Here is a 27,845-nt window from a genome sequence, read left to right as displayed (position 1 = left end):
GGAGTGGGGAGCACGTGGTTATTTCTTAGCAACAAACCCTCTCTTCCCAACGTTCAGATTTTTTTCGAGCCTCTCTGATTTCTACTAGAAGAACTACTACTACTACTACTGCTGCTGCTGCTGATGGTAGCACAAAGAGGCGCTTCGGAAACTCCCACCTCACATCAGCATCTCATCAAACTTGAAACTCCCCCCTAGACTGGACGTTTTTATCTCTTCATTTTTTTTTGCGCACGTTTTACAAATCTGCAAACTTTTTTTTTTTTTTTTTTTCCCAAAGTTACTACCAAGTGCATCAGCGCCACGGCTGCGTAGAGTTACCTGCGCTGGGGGGAAAGCACGTCTACCTCCACGCGCAAGGACAGGCGAATGGAGCTTTGACTTTTTAAACTCTCATTTCAAGATAACGTGAACTCCAAGGTGATCCGCGCGCTTCAGAAGTGGACGTCTATCTACGCCGAGGGGCACTTGTGGGTCAGTGCGATGCTGTGGATGTGACAGACTGCAGCTTCTAAACGCTACACTGCTTCCAACCACAATGAAAGGTAAACTCTCAATAGCCTATATCACGCGTATCCAGCGCATGTGTATCACTTGCATAGAAAATGGCACTTTCTTTGTCACTTTTTGGAAGCGCACTCTTTTTCTTTCTTCCTTCACTTGAGACGTAAGGAATGCGTGGGCTCCTACTCACGTCTGACATCTGGAAATAATTAGGCCGCGCTCTCCGCTTCTCGGGATTGTTTTGCATCTGGTTACCGCCGCTGCCGCCGCCGCTGCTGCTGCGCATTATGCCTCCACTTTGGACTTGCACCATACGCGCCACGCATACGCATTGTGCATGTTTTGATGAGACACACTATATTGCGCGCGCGTTCAAATTAAAGGCCCCCTACCTGATTTGTTTCTCTTTTTTTCCAAGTAGTGGAATAAAGTTTATCTTTCAGCAGGCCTATGTTTTAAAATCACACGTTGTGCCTTATTTATTGATAGCGTCCTTATGACAGACTATGACAAATGTATTCATAATCTTATCCTTGTGAAGAACTGGGATGTTGGAAATGTCTTAGCAAACAAAGAACAATCTTAAGGCACCTTGGAATGTGCGTGACATACAATTAAACGTTAATGTAAGTCTAAGTGGCGACTCAAATAATATCTCTTTGGAGCACATTAGACTTATCCGAATATCCATTGATAGATCTTCTCCAATCAAGCCATACACACGTATCTTTCCCACTGCCCTCTAGTGGTTAACTGCAGAACCACATGACCTCTGTTTTTCTCATAAGGTTTCCCCTGATGTAATTGGCTTATGTCCTGGTTGTTACGTGTAATATGAGACGTGAATCTGCTTTGTTTATCACAGAGAGGACATGCTTTGACATTGTTATACTGGTTCTATATGTTTAATAACAATGTATACCATTTCCAATGAGCTCTTTAAGGGCTATGCAGGTTACTTCCAGAATATCAATCTTTTACTTATTTATTCCGTCTTTGGTCAGAGAAAATAAGCAGTTAGTGTTTGAAAGTGGTTATAAAGAAAGTTGGAAGAATATTTGAACTATTGCTTCTATCTAATTATCTTTACAAGCAATCCAAACAGACAAAGAAACCATAACAAAACATATATATTTTTATTACCACTTCTAATGAAAAACTACTGAAACAATTATTTATTGTATTACTGCTATTAGGGTGACTTTGCCTACATTATTTTCCTGCAACATAGGCCCTAATGACTTTAAAGTACAATGAATTACGAGGTAAAAATACATTGTTTTCAGTCCCCAATGTTCAAATCTACATAAAAAAAAAGAAAATGCAGTCAATTCGCAGAGAGCGCATTCCTTTGCTCAGGCCTGGTTTCATAATTTGACGTTTGTTTAGAAAGGCGTCACACCTCCTAAATCATTATGGCTCCCCTCAGTAAAGCCTGTTTAAAATGAACCATAGTAAAGTAAAACTCCATTTTCATTTGCTCTGAAACCACTACAGACCTTTTAAATAAACCCCAGGTCACACAAACAAAAAATAATTCTTCCTCCTCCAGAATGATTTATAACACATAAAAACTCCAGATGCTGTTACTTCCACAGAATTGGCTGTAGACCTGATGATTAAGACAATGATTGGTTTGATGCCACTAACTTTCCTACTCTTTTCCCGTAGACGATTTTGCTGATGAAGAGGAGGTGCAGTCCTTTGGATATAAAAGATTTGGTAAGTGAGTCATTCAGTTTTGGACATGCTCATCATCTTTATTTGACCTTTTTCAAATGCTCTTAAATCAAACTAAAGAACAATATGTTCACTTGCCGCTTCATGATACATGATGAAGAGATAATGTTCTTAACTCCGCTCTGAAGTCTATCACAATGTTATGCCACGTATGGTGCAGCTTCGCAATGTACAAACTTTTCTGGTGGGAGTTTGGCTAAGTGGTTATTACTTTTTCTTGCCTCATAGCCGAAACATGAGGCTATGAGGCCTCACAAAAGTCTGGACCCTTTTGTGTGGAGTTCACGTGTTCTCCTCATGCAGGTGCTTTCTCCAACAACCCCAAACACGCTGTTCAGGCTGAATGTTTCAGCTGAGTAATAATGACAAAGTAATGATTAAGTGAGAGTTGTTAAAGCCATTCGTCTAGGATAATATGTGATACACAACCTCATCGAACACTTACTCATACAATTCCCTTGTGTGAAGGCGGGACATTTACTTTTGTGATTATTGGTATATCATAAATATTAAGTTGAACTTAAAGAAGAACTAAGTAACTTGTTTACCTTAATAAATCCTTTTCGTAGTCCCTCTGGGGGTAATACAAGTGTTAATGGGATTATTGGGGCGTCTTTCATCTCTCCCTGGTGTCTCTGGCCAGAAAACCACAATTGCAACTTTCCGTGCTCCGACCCGGAGTCCCAATACACACTAATAGAATCCCGAAGAAGGAGCTAAAAGGCTAACGGGCAAAGCTAACTGCATTCTAGCACCACTTAAACAGTATTTACAGCCAGGTTTGATTGAAAAAGATTATCTTCATTGTATAATTGGATGTACAATATCCCTCTCTCCCTTTGTCTTTTCTGTCAGCGTAGTATTTACTCTCACGGACAATTAATGAGTAAAAAACATGCTACGACACCTGCAGTGGCGCTTATGGCGTCTAGGGGCATAAGTTACTTAGTTCTGCTTTAAGCTTTGTATTAACCTATGTTGGCCAGATCAACTGAAAACCTCATCACTGACTCCCTGATGATGATAACTGTCTATTCCTCATTAATAGCCAATAAAAAGCACAACTGCAACCTAAAATAAACTGATACTTGCAAAAGGGCTAAACATAATAAACCTAGTCATGTTCACATTTTCCAGTCCGGAATCTAACTCTGGCTGACGGTGTCAAAGCTTATATAAAAAGTGAATTTACAACCTTCCTGTAATCCACTTCTGAATCCAGAGCTATTGTCTTGCCAGCTAACTAACAGGCCCATTAAAAAGAGTACTTTTATAGTGTTTCAAACTTATTATTGTCTTTGGCCGCTCTGAATTTGAGGTTAATCTCAGGCCACACCTCGTTTTGCAGAACCCACATTATTTTTGGCTGTTGTTTAAAATGTCATGTCCTTGGGAAAACAGTAAATGATCTGCATTGGGAAACCACTACATCCTGTGTGTTCTTGACCACAGATATTCAACCCCTGCACAGAAGATTGGGGGCATGAGGCACAAAAATACACAAATGGCAAGTTCATAATAATCACAAGTGAGAATTATTGAACCTTTTGCTCACAGTACGACATTGCTATGGGTGGCTGTAAAGAGATCCATTGTACACAAATCCTGCTGGAACAAAACTTGCCAAGACTAGAAAAAAAAAATGCTTTTCCCGCCACAAGAAAATTAGGACAAATAAGCTTTCTGTTCCTTATGTAAACGGCGCATCCATCCGCAGTTTTCCGCTGTGTCTGGCTGCAGAAATGTTCAGACATCCCGGAAAAATGTTACAATTGCTCTGGACAAACCTGACACTAAGCCGGGATTAAACCTGGACTAAACAGACCATTTAAACAGATAAAATGCGACTAAATAGTAGCCGAACTGGAAAAGTACCACTGGAACCACTACTTTATCAAAAACACATCTAGATTTCTACACCAGCTGACAAAAACAGAGCTATTATCGCCCGAAACGGTTGTAACTCTCCCGCTGTTCAGTGCCTTGAAAAGTGTTTAACTGACACATTTCTCGTCCACCTCAGAACACCGCAGTCATTTCCACTGAAGCAGACTGGCAAAACAAGACAAAAACATCTTCTTCTCCTTGGAAAGTTGAGTGTAGAAGTGGTTTCAACACATTTCAGTTACAGTATTTTGCAGGAGGCACAAAAAGAGCTCAATAATAGCTGTAATATATGAAAAAAGACACTATAGCTAATCGTATATACAAAACTGCCATATCGCTTTGGGAAAGACATTAGCTGATCATCTCATAGGCAGGACACATGATCAGCTGTGGATTATTTACTAGTGCTGTATAGTATGGTATGTAAAATATGTACTGGCAGCCGTCCCTATAACTCAGCAACTTCAAAAACACGTTTCACTTGTACCCTGTCCACAAAAGCTTAAGTCTTAACCTCTACATGTGTGATGTATTGGTGGTCCTGATAACTTTCTCCAGCCTGAACCCAAAGATCAAGTTTCTCTGTTCACAGCAGCAGTCCCTCTTTTGGTTTATGGGGTGTGATGGAGCAGCAGTGTCCAAGAAAAAAATGCAATCTATGAGTGAAGTTTGGGAACGTACTGTAAATCACTTTGTCAGCTTATACAAGAGGTTGCTTTTTTTTTTCTTAAACAGCGATTGTCAATGCATTTCATTTTTTTTCTTTTTTTTTTTTACAAGAAGAGCACTCTTTCCGTTTACTTTAAGTTTAAGATTTGTGAAGCAGAACTGTGCAATTCTTCTGACATGTGCAGTCTTCACGCAAAAGTACAGTGTAAGTTATATCCATATGGTGCTTCTATAGTGAACCCGGGCTCGCAGCTGTGGGCCTGTAGCAGATACTTGTCCTTGACGTCTCCATTGACCATAAAACCATTAACAACATTATGCAGTTATACGCCTCGCTCAGTCAGGGGAGTTTAACAATGGAATAGTTTTAATGCACACGCACATGTTTCTAATTATACCACAAGGCCCAGAAATAAGGTCTCATCGTACGCCAGATGAAGTCCATCAGGATGGGCATCTTTTGTCGATATCCACATTGCTATAGATTTAGCTATTCATTAACTCTACACCCATCTGCTCCAGCACACTCACATTATATTGTGTATCGAATGTATGGAATGTGTGCTCATTTAAAGAGGTTGTTAGCATTGTTGTTAGCATGCCATTATCTAAATGAAAGCTTGTATTCAGTGTTTTATAACGTCATTCCCATTGCAGCCTGCAGAGGGTGCTCCAGAATAGTTCAAAATGCAGACCAATACAGTCCTCATTTCCTTTCATAGACATTATTCGGTGGTGTAGCGGTTAGCCCTCGTGCCTCACAGCAAGAAGGTCCCGAGTTCGATTCCCACCTCGACGGGGCCTTCCTGTGCGCATGTTCTCACCGTGTCTGCATAGGTTTCCTCCGGGTACTCCGGTTTCTTCTACCACTAAAAACATGTACATTAGGGTGTATGTGTGTATGTGAGAGGGAGTGCTGGTGATAATTGCTTGTTTGTTGCTTTATTTGCATTTAACCCATCCCTCGATGCCACTGGACGACCCGTAGGGAGCAGTGGGCAGTGGCAGTGCTGCGCCCGGGGACCCTTCTCCATGATGTGGAGGATTCACCTATTGCACATGTTTTTAGTGGTAGTGGAAACCAGAGTACCCGGAGGAAACCTGCGCAGACACTTGGAGAACATGCAAACTCTACACAGAAAGACCCCGTCTCGGTGGGAATCGAACCCGGATACTTCTAGCTGTGAAGCACGAGCACGATGCCTGTGAACGGCACTATACAAATAAAGTCCAAATTATTAGCATAAAAATCAATGTTGAGATACCAGATCTACTTTATGCAGGAGTTGGGACCCCTTTAATAGTACTAACTGGCTGTCTGGATTTAAAGCATGAACTTACTCTGAACTTTCTACTGTATCTTGCTTTTACTATTTGCCATAATGATCAATGTCATGCCATACTTCTCAACATATCAGGTTCTCCTAATCTTCCTGTCTCCACACGGGCCATTATCACAACCCTCTTTTCATCTTATCTTTTGCAGCTCCATCCTTCATTCCTCTACAGTTTTGACCTGCGTTTCTGTTCCAGTGCATGTTGCCTGGCTTTCTTCGTGCAGAGAAATGGGGTCTTTTACCGTTTTTGACATCTGTTTTCCATAAGGGCTCGATTATCCCTGTGCGCGTCCCTCCGAACCGTACAAAACGCTGAGCCACTTCCTGCGCGTAGACGGAAAGTTTATCCAGTGCAAATATATGTTGTTTATATAATGGTGCTGTAGTGACAGAAATTGCGTGGGTGGGAGGGACTATTTGGGCTAACCAGGAACAATGGACATGCAATTTACAACATAAGCAATCCACGTATTTGCTCCTTCTTAACAACTGTATGAACGTCTTTGGTCCATTTAAGGGCATTAGATGAGAGTTTTAGCAAATCACAATCACAATAGTTGTTTGTTTATTCAAATTTAAGCACTTTATAATTAGTTTAATCACAGATGGAACATGTTTTTGTGACACTATTTGAATTTCCCAGTATATTTTCCTATGATTTGCTATTGTTGGCAAGTGCTGGCCCTTCATTGCTGTAAATATTGATATAAAATGCCTGTTAATTAGGGCTGAGTCGATTATAACTTTTGTCACCATCTGATACGTTTATTGCATTTATTACATTATCGTTTTTTACAATACGAAGGGGCCGACCCGATACGTATTGCAATACAGTAAGTAAATAGGATAAGTAATATGTTTAAATACAAAATAGTCATTTGCCCAAATTGTCCACGAGAAAATGGAGCAAAATTCTGTGTAACTGAAAAAATCAAGGAGCTTTGAGGAATCTGCACATTTTAATTGGATGTGCAAAAAATGCAGCTGAATACATTAAGTAGGATTATTTTGATTAGTTCATTCTCTTAGGCCGAATTTGAGATTTAAATAGGTTCTCATGCATATTCATTCTTTGATTACCCACTGCAGTCATAGCATTTTCTGTGTTGAGCTGGTCATTAGGGGCATGTTTTGTACTGATGGCAACAGTACAGTTCAAAATGTTACGGAGTGTGCCTTTAACATACTCTATACCATGGTCTGGGTGAATACTCGATTCTGATTGGCTGGAGGGTGTCCGCTTAAAAGTGATAATGTACACCGAGTCCGGCAACAGCTAAATAACAGCTAAATCACGTTCTGTATCACTCCACAGCTGTTTCCATAGTAGCAATAAACAATTGAGCTGGAACTAGTTTCAGGTAAAACTGATTAAAAAGTGAAATAACTCCTGCCCAGGACTTAAAAAAATAAGCAAGCCCCAATAAACAGTTTCAGTTCGTGGGACCATGGTACTCTCATATTGGTATGGCAATTTTGTTATACAGACGTGTGAAAGTCTTATATCTACAGCAGTCTTACTACTACTTATTACTGCACTACTTACTCACTACAAAAGTTTTCCACCTGCCTTTGCAAAACATCAATGTATACTGTACTTTGTGCTATTGTTTCTCCTGTACAGCAGTTCTCAAACCGTTCTAGTACTTGGACTACTTCAGGTCATACTTGGGGGATTCATTCTTATAAATATTTCAATTTATGCTTTAGTAATGCATTTAAGTTTTTCTGCTTTAGACATAGTTTAGACATTATTAAGTCCAATTTAGACCCTTTTTAGTCACAGTCTAGTCCTTGAACTTGATCTAGACCTGGTGGTACTTTTTGAAAGTCAGATACTGTAAGTTATGAGGTTGTACTTGGTGTGGAAAGTTTGAGATCCTCTTTATAGTACACAAACTTTACCTTTTTCATTCATCGAATCTTTCTCTTTCATCTTATCGAACCGCCTGGGAACCATTTGTCAACCGTTTAATTTTCAGCTGAGGAAACACATTCCTTACCCGACTTATTTTGGGAGCAAAACAGCAAGTGGTTTTCATTTAAGGCGCCTTTATTAGGGGAGAAGAATGCCGAGTACTTACTTACACCGCCCCCCAAGGGCCCGGCGCATGCTTCCAGTTAGTGTGCCCTCGTAATGAAAAGATACCGCATCCATGTTTTTAATAAAAGGGGGGGAAAGTACTGGATTACAGACTTTAGCGTTCATAAATTGTTTTGTTGGTTTCTTTGTTAGGCCTAAAGGGGTATGCGGGTAGGCGTTGTGTGAGTGGTTTCGAGAGCGGTGGGTCAGTCCCAGTTTGTCCAATAGCAGGGCGTCTGGATAGAGGCACAAAGCATTGCCATGAGGATTTTGACTGGAGGCATCGAGGGGGAACAGCCTCAGGTCAGCTGCAGGTCGGACCTTTGAGAGAAATACAGGTTAACCCTTCGCTTAACTCTGTCAAAGTGAAGTGAAACATGCACACAAGGCTCAGAGGGAAGAGCAGTGTCAGGCATGGAATATACTTAAGATATTGTTTGTTATTTGGTGGGAATACTTGGCCATCTGTAAAGGTTTTTCTAGTGACGTTGCACTTGGGACAGATGTTGCACATAACATTCTGCACCTGTCCGTATCGAAGCAATATTTTGAGGCACTAAATTGGCCTGCAGTATTAGAGCGACGCCTCATACTTACTGACAAAACATGGTTATTGAGAGTTGATCAGTAATGGAATGAATATACAAGCATTGACTTTGAATGTCTTGAAGATTATAAAAGTTATTCATACAAAGAAAACCTCAATAGAGTAGAATAGAAGTGTTCAATAGAGCGGATTTTTGTCTTTCAACACGTCACATTAAAACTCATTCGGTAAAACACACAACAACAAAGACAAAGGTATCAGGTTGCAGTTCAGACTTTGTGTATTGGAGGGATTAATTGTACTTTTCCTGCCAATATTATGGTTGCAATTAGATCCATCTATTTTCTTCCGCTTTATCCCGAGCTGAGTCATGGAGGCAGCAGTCTGAGCGGAGATTCCAGACTTCCCGATCCACGCACACTTTTACTATTGCCACAACGCATCAACAGTAGGGTAAAACTGACCTATTCAGTGGGTGAATTCTGCTTCACAATGATAGAAAGAGCTGATATCGAAGGATCAAAAAGTGGCGTCAGAAATGAAAAACAATGGCCTCCACAAGCCAGTTGTCCCTGTAGAAACCTCCTCCTCCTTAATCCCTTAATCTCTCGGAACCAAGCACTTTTTCTTCAGTTTGGCTTTACCTAAAATGAGAAGATAACGAGGATGAAAGTGCAACAAAAAAGTGACAAAAACGTTACAATAAAGTGGCAAAAAAGTGACGACAACAAGGCAGCAACGCAAGGAAAAAGATCTGTTTAGATGAGGCCTCAGGGGTGTTAAACTCATTTGGGTGGTGGGCTGAAATCCAGCTTCCTCGGCGGGTAATGTAATGTAAACATGAAAATACTAAATTGAGAAAACAGGTTTCTTATAAATTAAGAATAATGAACTGTGATTTTAAAATAAAAGCAAGAGAAGATTGCAATCAATGATGATAATGGCTTACACTTATATTGCTCTATTACCATGTGGCTATATTGTTTATATCCTGATCTCTTATTCTGTCAGTGCCCTCTGCTGGACACGTGTGGAAATCTTTCCTTTTTTTTAACTTAAGCTGCCCCCTAGTGGCTGGAATGAGCATTCTGGTTATTTCTTTAAAAATCCATAACTCGGCACAGGAACAGGTGAGAGACTTACTTTTTTCTTTTGACATTCTCCGGAATGTCTACAAGTGAGGGGCCGGATTAAGTCATCTCGTGGGCCGGATTTGGCCCGCGGGCCGCCAGCTTGACATGTCTGGCCTATAGGCTGTAAGTCTCCAGTTGAGAAGCTTTTACATTTGGGTAAAGCTGAACTGGGGAAAATGCACACAGTTCAGGCGGGTGAAAAGAAGTTAAAACCAAACACTTCTGAAAGATTGAAATCAGTGTTTTTTTCTTCGGCTAAAATATTTTGTCATAATTTTAGTCAATGTAATTTTTGCACTAAAACTACTTTATGAGACTAAAACTATGACTAAAGATAGATAATAAATAAACAATGAAAGAAGCGACTAAAATCGTTAAATCTTCCAGTGACAGTTTGAAAGAGCCTCATATCATTTAGATTCACTGCCAGAGGAACAGGTCTGGGTTTTGTTCATGCGGGAGAAGCTTCATAAAGGACAGAACCTGAACAGCCTGTATAAAAATGTTTCTTTTCTTTTTTTTGTCATTTTATTTATTCTTTTTTTCATGGTTATGCAACTTAAGATAAAACAACAACAAAACAAATAAGATATTCGGTAACACTTTATTTTAGCACTCACTTATTAACAGCTAATTAAGTGCTAATTAGTGTACTAATTGATGGTTAATTAGCTCTTAGTTAGTGTTTATAAAGCACTTATTAGTCCTTATTTTGCATGACCTTATTCAACATCTAACTAGCTTCTAACTAACACTTTCCCATTTATTAAATCTTAATTACTATTTATTAGAAGGTTATTGGACATTAATGAATGTGTTAATACGCTTCTGGTTATACAGGCCTTATTAGGTGTTAATACTACACAAACAGTTGTTACCTGTTTATTACCTCTCGATAAACAGGGACAAATCCTAAGCAACAAAACAAATCATACGCCGTCTAATTTATAACCAATTAGCTGTTAATTAATTATTTATAGCTAAGAATATGTTCCCCATTCTGAAGTGATGTTTTGATAATAACTAATTAGCTATTAGTTCAACACCAATTAAACCCAAATAGATCTCTATTCTGAAGTAGACTACTCTTCATACCTAATAAATGCAAAAAATTAAAAACAAACACATTTTTACCAATTAATTACATAAAACACAATCAGAACAAACTATTTTCAGAATTTATTTGTATACACAACAGTATTGTAATTTAAAATGAATGCAATTACTTTGCCTATCCACATGAAACAAAAACTGTAAGAAAAGTTCAACGTCTTCTTGGTCAGCACATATGCATAAATGCTGTCTAGTTGTCCAAAAAAGCTGACAATCTTCAAATGTATGCTTGATGTAATGCAACCACTACAGTAAATCAGTAAGGATTATAGTAACCGACAGACAAACACAAATACAATTGTTTCTTGAAAATGAGAAACAATGTTTAAGAATGTAAAATGGGCTCATTTACAAAACATGCCAAATAGTTTTCATATTGATCTAGTTAGACTGGAAATGCCTTTCTAATATCATGCATAAGCATCCCAAGTGGACCACTTTTGTGAAGGTTCCCACGCCAATATGTCCACTCAATCACATCTAAATGGTCTTTCAGCATAGTTTCAGTGCGATTACCTCTAAGTCTCCAGATTGTGGATTTGCAGACCCCCCAAAGTCTTTCCAAATTCTGTGTATGTGCGCCTGTTCGTGGATCAACAAAGTTCTCTTTATGGTTGACAGTGGTGTGAGTGAATCCTTCATCACGGAGAGTGTGGTAAGCCCTCCATCCATCAGAAATTATAGAGCTTCCACGACGAACGTGTCTCTTTATTTGAGGTAGAAGATGGTCAGTTGAGCGGCGGGACACAATCTTCAGAATTGGTCTTCTTCTTTCTTCTTTGATTCCAAGTATTCCAAATACCCAGGAATTTCGGCAACTTGCCCGACCTCTGTTGTACTGCAATCCACAGAAGAAAAATAAGGAAGTGATTGACAAGATTTAATCAAATAAAATGTAAAAAATATCTGTTCAACAGGTCACTCATCAATACTCAGGTATATTATGCAGTATTGCATCCCACCATCCCATTTGTCTGAGATACAACCTCTAGTACAATTGAGAGCTTTATTACAAATGCATTTCTAGGGGTCACTGAAATGTATACAAGCAGTGAAACTTGATTGACTTGATGATTTTTTGATTTGCTTATTTCAATAGCCTGTAATTGGGTTTACAAACCTTTCTTTTATGCCCAAATTTGCTTTCATCAATGAGCACAATTTCTCTTCTCCTTCCTACAATCTGTTTTCCTCTTCTTCTCATCCTTTGCATGGCAGATTTACAAACTTTGCGCAGTACATGTGCAAGTTTGGTCAGAGTTGCAGAGCTGCCAGTAATCCCTTCCTGCAGCATGTCCACTTGTCGAAGGCGAAGGCCTTGTGCAAATCTGTAAAATATATGTAAGTGTTTAAATAATAATAATTAAAAAAAAAACATACATAAATATATTTAACTTTTTACATGCCTCGTGTTGGGCTAGGCACACCAATGCTCCATCATCTGAACTCAATTAACAATAATAATAATAATTTGATCACTTCATGATACAAGGGACATTAAATGGCCAATTATGTTTCCTCGTCCCCCCGCCTTTAACATTGTTTGGAGTTTATTGGGAGTCTTTAGATAGCAAACAGTTGGTCTTAACTAGGGTTGAGCTGAATGATAGAATAACCAGAATAATCTCTACATCAGGTCTCAGTCTATGTCCCAGACTGAACCGTGACAAAGGTTGCTTTTTGACAAATGTTGCCCTTGATAACAATTTGGGACGTTGTTTTGGCTGGAAGTCCTTTCAGCTGGCCAATATTAGGCACCTGGATTACACCAGCCTTGACGTCACCATAGACAGGGATTTAAAATTGATAAACAGATCAATGGCGTTTTAAAATCGTTTTTTTATCATCTTTGATCATTCTTTGTCGCGAATGATCCGGCTCTTTTGAACGAGAGGTGAACGGCTCTTTTTTTTTCCCTCTTCGGAGGAGAGGCGTCACTTTAGTTGTGCTTTCATTTGAAGCCGTCTGGACTACTGCAACGCACTTTACTCAGGCATTGGCCGTAAAGCACTCTCCCGTTTGCCATTAGTCCAGAACGCTGCGGCACGACTTTTAACAGGGACCAAAAAACGTGAACATATCACCCCAATCCTTGCGTATTCGCACTGGCTATCTGTTAATTTTAGAATTGATTTTAAAAATGTTTCAAAGCTTTGAATGGACTGGCCCCTCACTATATCACAGACCTCATCCAAATGTACCGCCCCCCACGCGCTTTGAGGTCTGAGGGCCAGCTCCAGCTCGTGGTTTCGAAAATGAACCGTAAACCAGACGTTGTCGGCCCTAAGGTGTGCCCCTCCACATCCGAAGAGCCCCCACCGCGGAGTGTTTACATCTCGTCTTAAGACTCACTTTTATTCTCTGGCTTTTAGCACTGCATAAGTTGTGTGGTCCCCTGTGTCTTATGTATTTATTTAATTGTCTATGGTAAATGGTTTCAATTTATTTCGCGGTTTTATGTCTGTATTCTCAAAATTTACCTGTAAATGAAATGCATCCAAGTTGAAAGTTGGACATGTGATCCGTGAAATATGGAGCCACATCTGATGGACCTGGAGATGGACTTGCCTCTGTGACAAATGTCTCTGCACAACCTAAAAAATGAAAACCAGTTAAGTACTTACTACTTAGAAAAATACAAAAAAAGAAAAATACAATACACTTTTCTTTTACCAAAATGATAAACTATTCCATCAGGCTAAACCACTGTGCCCCACATTCCCCATTGTGCACTGCAACCAAACATAATCGTATCCTTTTTCTACCTCTAAAGGTGTCTTTTATAACACAAAAGATCGCCTGGTGTACTGGTATTTTTTTTTTTTTTACTTTGTGCCATGACACATTACCAGTGATAGCATTTGGTCGACAGCATGTTAGCACTAAAGCTAATGCTAACATTTCGTTTTCACAAGCAGTAGCTTCTTTTTATCTGGACTAGCATGAGAATGTGCATTTTACTATTCACCCATATCAACTGACTGTACCATACTGTAGACCAATACTCACCATGCAGCCTCTTTTTTTCCATATGGTGGTTTAAACTTCATAGCATGAAAGCACGATGGACATTTCATTGACCTTCCAAGTAGCCCAAGCTTCATTAACCACCTGGTAAATTTCAAATTTTCTTCTGGGCGGTTCTTAAAAGTTATTTTTCTCAAAAAGTTAATATTGGGCATCTTGTGTAAAAGTTACGCGCTGCCTCGAGTCCACTGTGCTCGTTTAGCTGCTGCTGTTGTTTTGTTTTTTTCTCTCGATGCGGCCTGCTCTTTCTCTCTCCCGCACCAGCTGCCGGTGCTGATTGACATGTAAATCAGCCAATCGATGCCCATCTTACAGTAAGTAGAAAATATAAGACACTGTTTGAGTACAATTTAGTTAATATATTTTTTCAGTAAACTTTATACCCTTTGTTTCCCATTATCAAGAAACAATTAAAATTGTGTCTTTATATTTATTGATTTACCATACAGCCAATCAGCTTAACGCATAGGTACCCGCCTTCTTGAGCGCGATTATCACCCGCACAAACCTAGCTAGCTTCATTCGGCCGATACGTAGCTGAGCAAGTGTAAGCAAAGAGTTGTGCGAAGAATTACAAAAGTCGAAAAATGGTAAGTTAATCTTTGGTACTAATTATCTTGACACTGTATATGTGGTACTTTTTGTTGTACTAAGCCCAAATCTACATGTAATTTGGACTGCAAATTAGCTTAGCTTGCTAAATTAAATCGTGGTACTTTGAAACAAAAACAAAACTTGTAAGCTGGGACATTGGAAATTTCAGACAAATTTCTAGTATGAAATTAAAGTTGTTGCTGAACACAATTGATTTGAAGGAAAAATATCAGCATAATCTACAATTACACGAAGTCCTCTGTAACCATTTTTACTGTTTACAGCCTAAAGCTAAAAAGAAGCAGCAGAGCGCACCCATGGAACCACCAGTGTCACCCCTGAACTTGACCCAACATGTGCCAGAAGGTAATATTTGTATTATAATTTCTTTTTGTAGTGTGTAAATATTTTAGTTGTGACTTTTCATTATTGTTTTACCATTTATCCTACAGATCGAGAAAGCTTGCCAAGCTGCAGCAGCCAAACTGGAAGTGTGGAATCAGGTTTTGCCTATACTATAGTTGATACATTTAATGGTTGAACTGAACTAATTAGTTTATGCTAATGTGTGTAATACACAGTGATATCTACTTGTAACAATGATAGCACCAGACATTTGATATGGCTGGTAAAGCCATGGCATATGCTCATGACTTAAAACAGACTTACAATGAGCAAACCCGTGTACTGTTTTGATGAACACCAATATCATATACACACATCTTTTGTGCAGTATATCCTGTGGTTGTAATAATACATGTTACCACAAATGACAGCAAGTAGTAAAAAAGTTACAGTACTTTGGCATATAATACCTCGACAGGTAGAGGTAGTTACATTTGTGACCAAAGTCATTCTGTGTCTCAATATTGGTTCTCTATGTTGCAGTTCAACATTCATGCATATTGAAACAAACACAAGTAACATTCAGTTAAGTGTATATATATATTTATTGTTTTTTGTTTTGTATTTTTATTCAGTTTCCAAAATTTCTTTTCTGGAGGCCAAAATTGAATGGCAAGGGAAAATGATTAAAGATCTCGAGGAAGAGCGGGATTTTCTTCGGCAACAATTAATGGGAGAAAACAAGACAAAACGTAAGAAGCAGGCAGCATCTAATGCATAAAATGTTTATGGTAATTTGCATGATATTAATCTTTCTCCTGACTACAGCTAAACGCAAAGCTACAATAAAAAAAGAAAAGAATTACCTGTCAGACACCGATGTCTCCTCTTCACCAAACATAAGCGAGACTGACAGCGATGGTGCAATCACGAAGAAGAAAAAAATCAAACAGTCTGATGATTCAGATGATGTAGCAGTGCTGGGGCGAACTCACATGAGAGGTACAGAATGAATTGTGATGTTTATTTGAACAATATATTACACAAATGTTAAGATATTTTGAAAACATAATATGTCGAGTACCCTATGCCAATTTTATTTCAAATGTATTTAGTTGGTAATACAGGAGTGATACTACCTACAGATAAATGTAAATGTTATATTTTAAGAAACAGATTGTAATGGGTTGGGTCTTGCATTTATTTAATATTATTAAACAGAACTGTCGAACACATCAGGGTAAATTCAGTAATACTGTCATGGAAAATGGCTTCTTATAAATTCAAATTATTTGTTTAAGTTTTAAGTCAAGTTTGTAGTTTTGCAGTTATTCCTAATACAACAATATTTAAAGTGTTATGTGCATAATTTACCAAGTAAATTATTGTGTTGTTTTTTTTTCTAAGTCAAAAGGCCTGATGAAGCTGTCCAAAGGTACAAGCAAGTCCTGAAAACGTTCCAGCGGGTCAGGACAATGACGGAAGCCTTCAGGGCAAACAATGTGGACCGTGGCACTATTAAACTCACGGCTCCCATCGCAGAGCTCAGCATGGTGGATCCTGACACCTTCAAGACCCTAACATTTGATTCTTCCACTGAAACCCTCATCTCATTTGCGAATAGGTGTGCTAGCAATGTCACAGCAGAGAAAAAGGCAGTTATTGAAAGCTTGAAATCAAAAGGCAAGCTTTTGCCACTGATAGTTAAGTATTAAAACAAGTGATCTATTTGAAAAGTTTGTTCAAAAGTTCGTTCACAAGCACATTGTTTTGACTGTGCTTGTGGTGTTACTGTAGTGGTTGCATTACATCAAGCATACATTTGAAGATTGTCAGCTTTTTTGGACAACTAGACAGCATTTATGCATATGTGCTGACCAAGAAGACGTTGAACTTTTCTTACAGTTTTTGTTTCATGTGGATAGGCAAAGTAATTGCATTCATTTTAAATTACAATACTGTTGTGTATACAAATAAATTCTGAAAATAGTTTGTTCTGATTGTGTTTTATGTAATTAATTGGTAAAAATGTGTTTGTTTTTAATTTTTTGCATTTATTAGGTATGAAGAGTAGTCTACTTCAGAATAGAGATCTATTTGGGTTTAATTGGTGTTGAACTAATAGCTAATTAGTTATTATCAAAACATCACTTCAGAATGGGGAACATATTCTTAGCTATAAATAATTAATTAACAGCTAATTGGTTATAAATTAGACGGCGTATGATTTGTTTTGTTGCTTAGGATTTGTCCCTGTTTATCGAGAGGTAATAAACAGGTAACAACTGTTTGTGTAGTATTAACACCTAATAAGGCCTGTATAACCAGAAGCGTATTAACACATTCATTAATGTCCAATAACCTTCTAATAAATAGTAATTAAGATTTAATAAATGGGAAAGTGTTAGTTAGAAGCTAGTTAGATGTTGAATAAGGTCATGCAAAATAAGGGCTAATAAGTGCTTTATAAACACTAACTAAGAGCTAATTAACCATCAATTAGTACACTAATTAGCACTTAATTAGCTGTTAATAAGTGAGTGCTAAAATAAAGTGTTACCAGATATTCTATGAGAATGCAACCATTAAAATGGAGATTTTGATTGTGATTAATTGTGAAACCCGTCCAGGATGTATTCAGCAGTTCTTCCTGACTGGCTTTGTTCCAGTTTTTTTTTAACAGACCATCAAAGGAACCAATGATGCCACAAGTATTCCTGCAATTTGAGTAAAAATAAACAAACAACATTTGAACTAAATATTACAGCTGTGGAATTGCAAGGAAAGGTTTTTTTTGGGGGGGGCTTTTGCAATAATCATGACAAGTTTGCGTGCCTTGTCATTCCCAGTAACATTTTTGCACCTCCAAAAGCAGTAAAAGGCTTTGTGCATAATCCTTGTCTTCTCGTGCAAACCTCATTGAATTACTGGCAGTTGTAAATTATACGGGATTGCTGACTGTTGATTTTGATTTACACCATCTGGACAGAAGCTGTGGCAGACTGTGGCGGTTTACAGAAAGCGCTACATTTCCAGTCAGTGCGGCTAAATGCTAATGAAACATGTCATTATGAAGGTGTAGTGGAGTTACAGTCTCTGAAATAACACATTATGCAACAAGTCGGCATTATATAAAATCATGGGCACATTTATTTTCACTTTGGATGGCCTCTTGGGCTCACAAACTAACTTTCTGCCACTCCCAAACCTGGGTAAATAGATGGATTGCAGTGAGACAAATGACACTGTGTCTGCACTCCTATTGAAATCACAATTTGAATGGTTGCAATTAAAGAAAAGTAAAGGCTGTAGTTATTTTGGCAAAATAATGTCTTCTGCAAACAAGTAAATATCCCTGTCTTTATTGCTCACCTGCTAATCTTGTAGTTTAGACCTCCACTGGCAGGTAAGCTTTTTGTGATTTTGAGTTAGTTCAGCACTTCATATTTCAGTGTGTTTATGTATGCAATTACTAATCATCATTTTGAGATTTCACAGATTCACGGCCTTCATACTATCGCAAAGCTACTGATTTGATCGATTTGATTTGATTTATTCTTATGGTGTCTTGCACATAAGTGAGAGCCCGTCCCTCATGGGCTTACAAGACACATTTCAAAACAGAATTCAGATGGCTGCCAAAATAAAATCACAGAAACTGTACAATCCATCATAACAGAACAACATCCACACCACAGAGGAGGATATAAATGAATGTGTCTACTATCATTAACGTGCTGCTAACACCTGCTTCTGAAAAACTTTCTAATTTAAAATTCAAAGCTAATGCCAAAATCTTTTGCATGTTTCTAAAACAAAAAAAAAGTCAAATTACTGTCATATCCATAGGCTAATATATATAAAATGTACATTTGTTATGTAAAATGTAATTATACAAAAATCGGATCGGTATTGGATCGGATCGGTATAGGATTGGTATCGGATCGGTATTGGCCAGATGAAGTGTCAAAATATCGGATTGGATCGGGAGCTCAAAAAAGCTAATTGGTACATCCCTAATGGTCACATCATGTTTTTTCATTGTACACCATAATAATGTGTGTCCTCAAAGTGTCCTTGTGTTTCATGATTTAAAGGAATAATGCAGTTCTACTAAAGGCCTCCAGAGTCTTTCCACTTTCTCGGCCCAAAAAAGAAACTTACAAAAAGATCAAGTCAGTCACGGACAGGATCAGGATGTTCCCAGGGTGGGGCCTTACTTTGTACAGTTTCTCCCCGTGTCTGCTTTGATACTCTGATTTCACCTACCACTAAAAACATGTACAATAGGCCAGCATGTACAGGAGTGTGTTTGTGAGTGCGAGTGCGGGTGCGGGACAACAGATTATCTCATGACTACCATCTGGCCTGGCGTGTTTACATGCACGACTCCCATGTACATTCACGTCAAGTTTGGTGAAGGTGTCTGGACCCTCAAACACAGAGAAGCGAAAGAAGAAGAAGTGAAAATCTCACTGTGACGTACGCCAGAGTTTGGACTGGCGTTTTCAGTGCGAAAGAGGGAAATGGACAGAATATGCAGGATTACTGAAACGTGTGAATGAAACATCTTTACATGTACAACTGTGCAATGACATATAAAGCACTTAACCTCTTACCCCCTTACTCATTTTCCCCAGTTCAGCTTTACCCAAATCTGAAAACTTCTCAACTGGAGGGCAAGATAGTAATGCCTCATTTGGAAGCAAAGACCTACAAAAGTGTATTTTTTCATCACGTTTTTGTTGCTTTATATCAGGGGTGTCCAAACTTTTTTCACTGAGGGCCACATACAACAACTGGGCCGCACTCACTAGAAGTCAGATATATAACTTACTATCACCTCTATTGTATTAAACTATGCTTTTTATTCAATTAAAGGGGCTAGATGCAAGTTAGCCATTTTATACTCACTTCTGCCACCTCAGGTCATACATGTAACTGCACCTTCTATATTAAGCTTGTGCATGACGGCACTTCAGACCCGAAGTAACACAGTTTTGAGTGACAGTGCAGCATTTTAGAGACAGCTGTGGTGAACAGGACATTGTTGGAACATGTAGGGGGAGAAAAATATATAATTTTTAAATTTTTAAACTCTGTATAGTCCTTTTAAGGCCAAAAAAATCCTAAAAAAAAATTTCTTTGAATTTTCAGTGGGCCACTTAAAAGTGAGCCGCAGTTGGCCCACGGGACACCCCTGCTTTATATGTTGCTTTTCTATTATGCTAAAGCCGAACTGGAGAAAATGTGCTCGGTTCAGTTAAGAGGTTAACTGAAAACATAAATCTTGCTTAATATCCGACCTTTTACTTCAGAATCGTATTTGCACAGACATGAAAGTGTCCTCTGTCCCATTATAGTCTTGTTTGTGAGTCACAGCAGGTTTTGGCTTTGTCTCAAGAGCAACACTCAAAAGAACTGGGAGTATTTCATGTCAGCGGCTCAGACAGGATCAGTGAAGACATTTTACATATGGCGTTTCTGCACCAGCGTTACATTGAATTAAAAAAAAACCTCAGACTCTCGCCTCAGACTTGGGCCAAGATCAACTTTCGAGTTTCCTCCTTCTGAAAAATTGCCGAAATGAAAAATGTCTATTATTCTTTGCGCTGCCGAAGACGTGCAGAGCTGCGGTGGTAGATTTGGCTGTGATTGCTTTGGCCCCGCACCAGGACGCCTCTCACTGTTTTGGAGTTGTTTATACTGCAGTACATTTTTGGGGACGTTGTGCAATGAAGAGGTTTTCCACTGAATCGTGTTTTAAGTGTTACAGATGTCCAGCTATTGTACGTTATCTCAAGTGACAGAACAGAAGATGTATTCACTAGTCTAAGCTGTGCTTCAACAATGTAAACACCTTTTTGCCCATACTTTCTTCCTCATCATAGAGTAGGTTTGGCGCTCAAATGAATGATGCAGAAAACGTTATTTTCTGCAAATCATGGTGAAAGTATTTTGCATGTAAAGTGAGCATACGATGGCCTCTCTCTGCGGTGGGTAGATTCTCCACAAGCGGACATGGTCAGTGAGCCGGGTCCATTCTGTGGTCATATCTGCTCGGTAATGGCAGGGAGTGTGTGGTATTTAGACCACTGGGCGATGACTGCTGCTGATTCTGTTGTAAGTGTTTCAGGTGGGCCACCCAGCATTCAGGACCACACCAAAACTACTGCACAGACGGTACATGCACAAAACCCAGTGGTGCACACGGCCGCAGTTTGGCCTTCAGACATTGTTTAATGAAAATCATCCAAACATACGCTCTGTTTCTTCTTGTAGTAAATCTAGAATTAGAATTGTTACAGTTCTAACTATTTTAATGATGACTTTTAGAGCTAAATTTAGAAACATTTTACTGTTTTCATTTGTGTGATTCTACATGTGCATATTGCACATTTTTGTTGTTTTGAAGTAGCAAAAAGTTACTTTACTTTGTGAGTAGGATCGAGCGATACGACGATACATTTAAACTCATGATCTGATTCTTGTGACGATCTACTTTTATGGTGCTATCGTCATTTCGTGATTCAATGTTTTATTTATTTTTTATGTTTAATGCAGCTTAATGCCCAAAAAAGGACAGTTTTCTGTCTGCTCTTGTGAGTTCGAGTGAGTGACAAAGGGATTTCATCACAGTGAAGTGTGAATTTACAGAAGAAGCAGATAGCTTTAGTTGCCTCTAAAAAATGTTATACACTAACTGCACATAAATCGTGATAAAAATCAAAAATATCCTTTTCCATATCGACCATCCCATTTGTGAGTAAAGGTTTGCAATAGTTCTTATAATAATAATAATGTAAGACTTAGTATTTTATTCTCAAAGGTTTTACTTGACCTTAATTGGAAGCTGGTGTTTTTTGTTGCCTCTGGCTGAGTTAACCTCTTCACTTAACCCCTAAAGCGATTCCTTTTACATAGATGCCTCATATACTCCCACGGCTTTAGTTTGCATGGCGCTGGTTTACATTTGTACATAAAATGACCTCATCCTACTTACCAGGGTACAGCATAAACAGAGGAGCAGCAGGTTTCATGTTCTCAGTACAATAAACTTTACTGCGCGCTTTTACATCCATGTGTAAAGAGAGCCTCATTAAAGTCACTTTTAAAAGCTACATATTTCTTTCTATGTTATCCTACAGTGCACTCCAATCAAGTTTTTATTTCATTGTGTTCATAAAAGTTGAGCAATAATAGGTATACAGGGTGCAATTTGATATGTTGCAAAATATTCACAGCATGATTTACTATGAATTACAAACCTCGATTAACTTTATTTATTTTAATTCAGAAATTCAAACATTGGATAGTTAGAAAGCACTTGTTTTCTCTCACGAAAGGGCCCACGTGCTACAAGGCTTCGTCTCATGATCAGGAGGTCGGGGGTTCGAATCACGGCTCCTGCAGGTGCACACTGTTGTTGTGTCCTTGGGCAAGACACTTCACCCTCCTTGCCTCCAGTGTCTGCGAACATTGTTATGTGAATGAGAGTGTGAATGGGTGACTGGTTCCTTGCTGTAAAGCGCTTCGGGCCAGAGACAATTTTCCTTTGGGTCATGTCTGTAAATCCTTGCTCTAGTATCCATTGATGTACATGTTAAAGTTGTAAAAAGCTGATCATGTCAATTTGAATCTACCCAGGCTTGGGGCTGGTATAAAACGATTTCTGATTATGACTTCTTACTACAGAATGAAGTCATATAATAATCAGGTTTAAAATTGTGAATAGAAAATCTGTGACCCTCATATATTATCTCTATAAAATATGAGTTAAAGTAAAATATAAATAGTTCTTTTTACTATGATTGGTCCAGTCACATATAGAGCTGGGTAATTAATCGAAATCTCAATGATTGTCAATTTCAATAATTGTCTTGGGACATAAAGCAGTAGGAGTAACTTGTTTACCTCAATAAATCCTTTTCGTAGTCCTTCTGGGGGTAATACAAGTGTTAATGGGATGATTAGGGGGTCTTTCATCTCCCTCTGGTGTCTCTGGCCAGAAAACCACAATTGCAGCTTTCCTGCCTACGGGTTGGAGGCGCAATACACACTAATAGAATCACGAAGAAGAAGCTAGCAGGCTAACGTGCAAACCTAACTGCGGGCAAGCGCCACTTAAACAGTATTTACAGCCAAGTTTGAGTGAAAAAAATGATCTCCATTGTGTAATTGGATATCCCTCTCTCCCTTTGTCTTTTCTGTCAGCGTAGCATTTACTCTCACGGACAATTAATGACTGAAAAAAAAAACGCAACATACTACGACACCTGCAGTGGCGCTTATGGCCTCTAGGGGCATGAGTTACTCCTTTAATAATCATCATTTTTACAACTAATTCTTGGACAGTAAAAGCACATCATTTTGGAGTTTGAATGAGAACAATGGAAGATTATTGTATAATAAATTATACTGGGAAACAAATATTTATTATTTGCGTAATTGATTTGAGGTTTATATAAAAGGTTTGTCTTGTTTCATGTTCTTGAATCAGCCAAAATGCATTTGTTTTTACAATGAAAAAATGTAATCAAATTGAAAATCGAGATCGCTTAATATGAAATTGTTTTTTTTTATTTTTTTATTTTTTTGCCATATTGCCCAGCCCTACTCGCATACATGAAACTATTTGGAATTGTAGCACATAAAACTGATGACAAGAGCTGGAAACAACTTTGATCCCGCCATGTTTTATTGACTGAGGCCCCAGTTTGTGTCTTCAAATGTAGCTATTTCCCTTTGAGCAAGTTTCATCCAGCTAAGCAAATAAAATAAAAATCCCCTTTAAAATCCCTGTTTCAGTGTCCCCTAATTAAGTTTCACAATCTATTACAGATTACAATGCGTTATATAGTCAAAGATAATGACTCTGATCCGCTTCTGTCTACATTCTTCTAGTTTTTACAGCTCAAATCCAGTGCGCTGCCTGGTGCTGATGTAAGGTCTCAGCTGCAGAGCGTGTCCCACAATGCCATGCACCCTTTTGTCAATAATAGCCTTCATCTTCAAAGACTGTGTTTTTTGGCTTGGTCAGCTTCGGGCACTTTGAGCAAATACGTTTATGCATCTAATGAGGGCAGATCTTCTTGCTCAGTCATGCTGCCCACTGCCTGCGATTTTTCATGTGATTTTCTATAAACTTGGGACTGTTGTTTTTATGATAATCAGGAAGTTGGTTGCACCTCAGATGTTTTGCTGACTTGAGGGTAAAGCCTACTGTATGTGCTCTTTGTTGGTCGTACCTCTGATGTCGGCAGGAATGGGGAGACATATCAAATGTTTGCCCTCGCGCTTTGATTCGGCTCCACTGTAACTGCGCCCAGATGTTGCCGTGACCTCCAGTCCCAATTTAGAGTGCCATAAACCTGTTAGCGGCAGAACACTGAGGTATGCGGGGCCAGCTCAGCGATCCAAGAGCCTCAATGCCGGAGTAATTTGTCTCAGTGGTGACTTCCTGTCCACGCAGTGTTGACTTGTTAAAATCCCTGTTTGCTGGTTGTAAATACAGGGGGCGCTGTAGGGGCCAGTGGGGGACACGCTGACCCGAGGGAACCCGCTCCCTCAGGTCACCGCTGTCACATGACCAAAACTCCTATTCTAGAGCTTAAGTGGATGTGTCTCAGTAATTACTATATTTGTTTGATTTGTTTGAGATAATTATGAAAAATCAACAATATCTTTTCTTCTACACTTTAGATAGCTTTGTGTTATTTTATTAGGTTCCTGGTATTGGCTGTCAAGCTTTTGACACATTCATATGCATTGTGTAGGTTTATTATGCGTTATGTGGGTGTGAAAGGAATGATTTAACTCTTAACCCCGGCCTTAACCAAGCACATTTTCTCCAGTTCAGCTTTACCCAAATCTAAAAGCTTCTTGACCTGAGAGTGTACAGCCCATAGGCCAACACCTCATTTGAAAACTAAGACCTAAGCTCTTTCCTTGTTTTTTATTTCAAGTTTTTGTCACATTTTCATCATGTTTGCGTCACGTTTTCGTCTTGTTTACATCTCATTTCAATCATGTTTTCTTTGCGTTTTCTTCACATTTCCGTCATGTTTTCAGCTCGGTTTTGACACATTTTAGTCACGTTTTTGTCGCACTTATGTCACGTTTTTGTCATGTTTTCATCACACTTTTGTGGCTTTATTACAGTTACATTACATGGCCAAAATGCTATAAAAAAAAGCAGCAACGAAAGCCTGACAGAAGTGTTTAGATAATGCATGAGTTTTGTTGGTCTTAGCTTTCAAAAATGAGGCGTTACTCTGGCCTATAGGCTGTAAACTCCCAGGTCAAGAAGCTTTATGATTTGGGTAAAGCCAAACTGGAGAAAATGTTCTTGGTTACAGTGGGGGGTAAGGGGTTAAAGAACTTAGGCCTCTGTATTTGAGCGATAGCAGCAACCAGCAGGTGCAGTGAGTGACCACAGCAGCACGGTGGCGGAGTGGTTAGAGCTCTTTCCTCACAGCATGAATGTCACCTGACTTTACTGTGCGGAGTTTGCATGTTTCTCTGGTCATGTCTGCCTGGGTGACGGATGGTTCACATGCAGAGGACAAATTTCCCTATGGGGACAATAAAGTGTGCCATAACCTTGATCATATTGCAGTAGGGGGGAGCCATCTCTTAAACCGGGATCTTGATCAGGATTAGCTCTAGTCGGAGGATTAGCCTACTGTGCATGTAGGCTGGGGAAAAAACCCACCTTGAGACCTCCTCTAGTCTTGGAATCAAACCTGGAACCTTAAGCCCTGGGGAGAGAAACCCAACCACTATGCTGCCAAACAAAAAAAGTCAAAATTACTCAAAAATGTTTTCTTTTCTGTGGACAATTTTAATCCTCCCAAACCAATTTTCAAACCACAATTTCTAGCTTCACAGACAGACAGTAAGTGTGTAAAGCAGCGTTGAAAGAGAGAAATATGGTGTTTGCTTTCTGTGGACCTAAAGCCGAGCTGTTGGCACCGGGCCCTCTCTCCAGATGTGTGTTCGGGTCTGGACTATACTGGCTCCTTTTGGCTCTTAACGGACTTTCATTTTGCGCTCAATGGACGGCTATGGAGTGAAAGAATTCCTGTGGTAGCGCCCGGTCACTGTATGTAATGTAGTATTAACAAGTGGCACAAAGAGGCTTCACACAGAAAGGCCCAACTTTGTACAGGACGTCTTTGTGGAGGCACAGAGTTTTCCACTGTTGGTCGTGGGCGGGGCTAATCCAGCGGCAGGTAAAGGAAGGAAGGAAAGGAAAACCACTGTTGTTTTTTTTATCCAGTCAAGACCAAATGGAGCACAGCTGCTGCACAGACACCAGGCAGCGCTGGAGCTGTCACTTTGTTTTTCTCTTCTGTCTCATTTCTGAAGATGATTGAGTGATGTGTATTTTGTGGAAACCGGGAATTGAGCCTCTCATTGATGTGTCTTCACAAATTTCAATGCGGTGACGCCTTTTTAAGTGCTTTTTTGGTGGCACGGTGATGAGTGGGTGCGAATACCACTTCAGCAGACTATGAGTGCATGAGTTTCCACAGGGGGCTCCAGTTTCCCACATCAACCTGAAACATGCACAATAGGCAAACTCTCTAGCTGTGAGTTAAATTCAGAGGGACTTCTTGTGTGAAAGCAAACTGCATTTTATGTCCAGATGTTGCGTTTTACTTACTTAAAAACAGGGGAGGATTATATGGTGCAATAAATTAACATCTACAGTGCATGGATCCACATGTTGTCCTTATAGTTAGGCCTTACAGAAGCCTTATAAGAAAATGATAAACAAAAATGCCTTGTGGCTTCACTTTGTGCTGTTATCCCTGTCTCGCAATGGTACAGAGTCCTTAAAGCAGTACTAAGTGACTTGTTTACCTTTATAAATCCTTTTCGTAGTCCCTCGGGGGGTAATACAAGTGTTGATGGGATGATTGGGGGGTCTTTCATCTCCCCCTGGTGTCTCTAGCCAGAAAACCACGCTTGCAACTTCCCTGCACCAGGTTGGAGGCCCCAATACACACAAATAGAAACACGAAGAAGAAGCTAACAGGCTAACGGGAAAAGGTAACTGCGGGCTAGCGCCTCTTAAACAGTATTAACAGCCAAGTTTGAGTGAAAAAAATGATCTCTATAGTGTTATTGGATGTACAATATCCCTCCCTCCCTTTGTCTTTTCTGTCAGTTTAGTATTTACTCTCAACAATTGATTACTTATATCTATATATATCTAGCTAACTAGGGGCATGAGTTACTTAGTTCTGCTTTAACCTCTTCTCTGCATTTAACCTCAACTGCATTTTCTCTGTATAAGGTCCTAGCCTACAGGCCAGTGTAATGCCTCATTTGAAAGATAAGACCTACAAAACTGCCTCTTTTCTGTTGCTCTTCTTTGGCGTTTTCGTTCTCCTTGTCACTGCTTTTTTGCCACATTTTTGTTGTATTGTCATCTCATTTTGTTGCTTTTTGACACTTTTTTCAAGAAGCTTTTAGATTTGGGTAAAGCCAAACTGGAGAAAATGTATTTGGTTCGGACGGGGGTTAAGACGAGGTTAAAATGAACTACAAATTCTAAAGTAAATACAGTAGTTCGCCAAGTCATCTCAGTATAACACAGACAAATAAAAGAAAAGATATTGAATAATCTGTGAATATAAAGACTTTGTAAAACAATAAGAGTTTAATATTCTTGTTCTTGTGGTTGAACCTTTAATTTTCATGTACTCAAACCGGACTTTGTTTGATTGCAGCTCCCAGCTCTCTCATTCAGGCATTACTTCCCTGAAGAGGTGAACCTGGCCTTGGTCCAGCTTGTGTATTGGCCCTTCCTGACTCCTGTCCAACTGCTTAACAAGTTCACATTCACCAGCCGTTTT

At 39.1% G+C, this 27,845-nt stretch overlaps 1 protein-coding gene across 2 annotated transcripts in view; it reads left to right on the top strand.

Annotated features, from left to right (window-relative positions):
• The first annotated feature begins 395 nt into the window (after positions 1-395).
• colec12 (collectin sub-family member 12) overlaps positions 396-27,845 on the top strand; it is a 38,339-nt gene continuing 10,889 nt past the window's right edge. For both annotated transcript variants that reach the window (XM_079569730.1, XM_079569729.1), the window contains exons 1-2: positions 396-545; positions 2,176-2,226. In XM_079569730.1, the coding sequence (XP_079425856.1) occupies positions 539-545; positions 2,176-2,226 (58 nt within the window). In that variant the 5' untranslated portion in view covers positions 396-538. The remainder of the gene's footprint in view (positions 546-2,175; positions 2,227-27,845) is intronic.

This window comes from Gobius niger, assembly GCF_951799975.1.
Source record: "Gobius niger genome assembly, chromosome: 13".
Lineage (NCBI taxonomy): Eukaryota > Metazoa > Chordata > Actinopteri > Gobiiformes > Gobiidae > Gobius > Gobius niger.
This window is presented reverse-complemented; position numbering and strand designations above follow the sequence as displayed.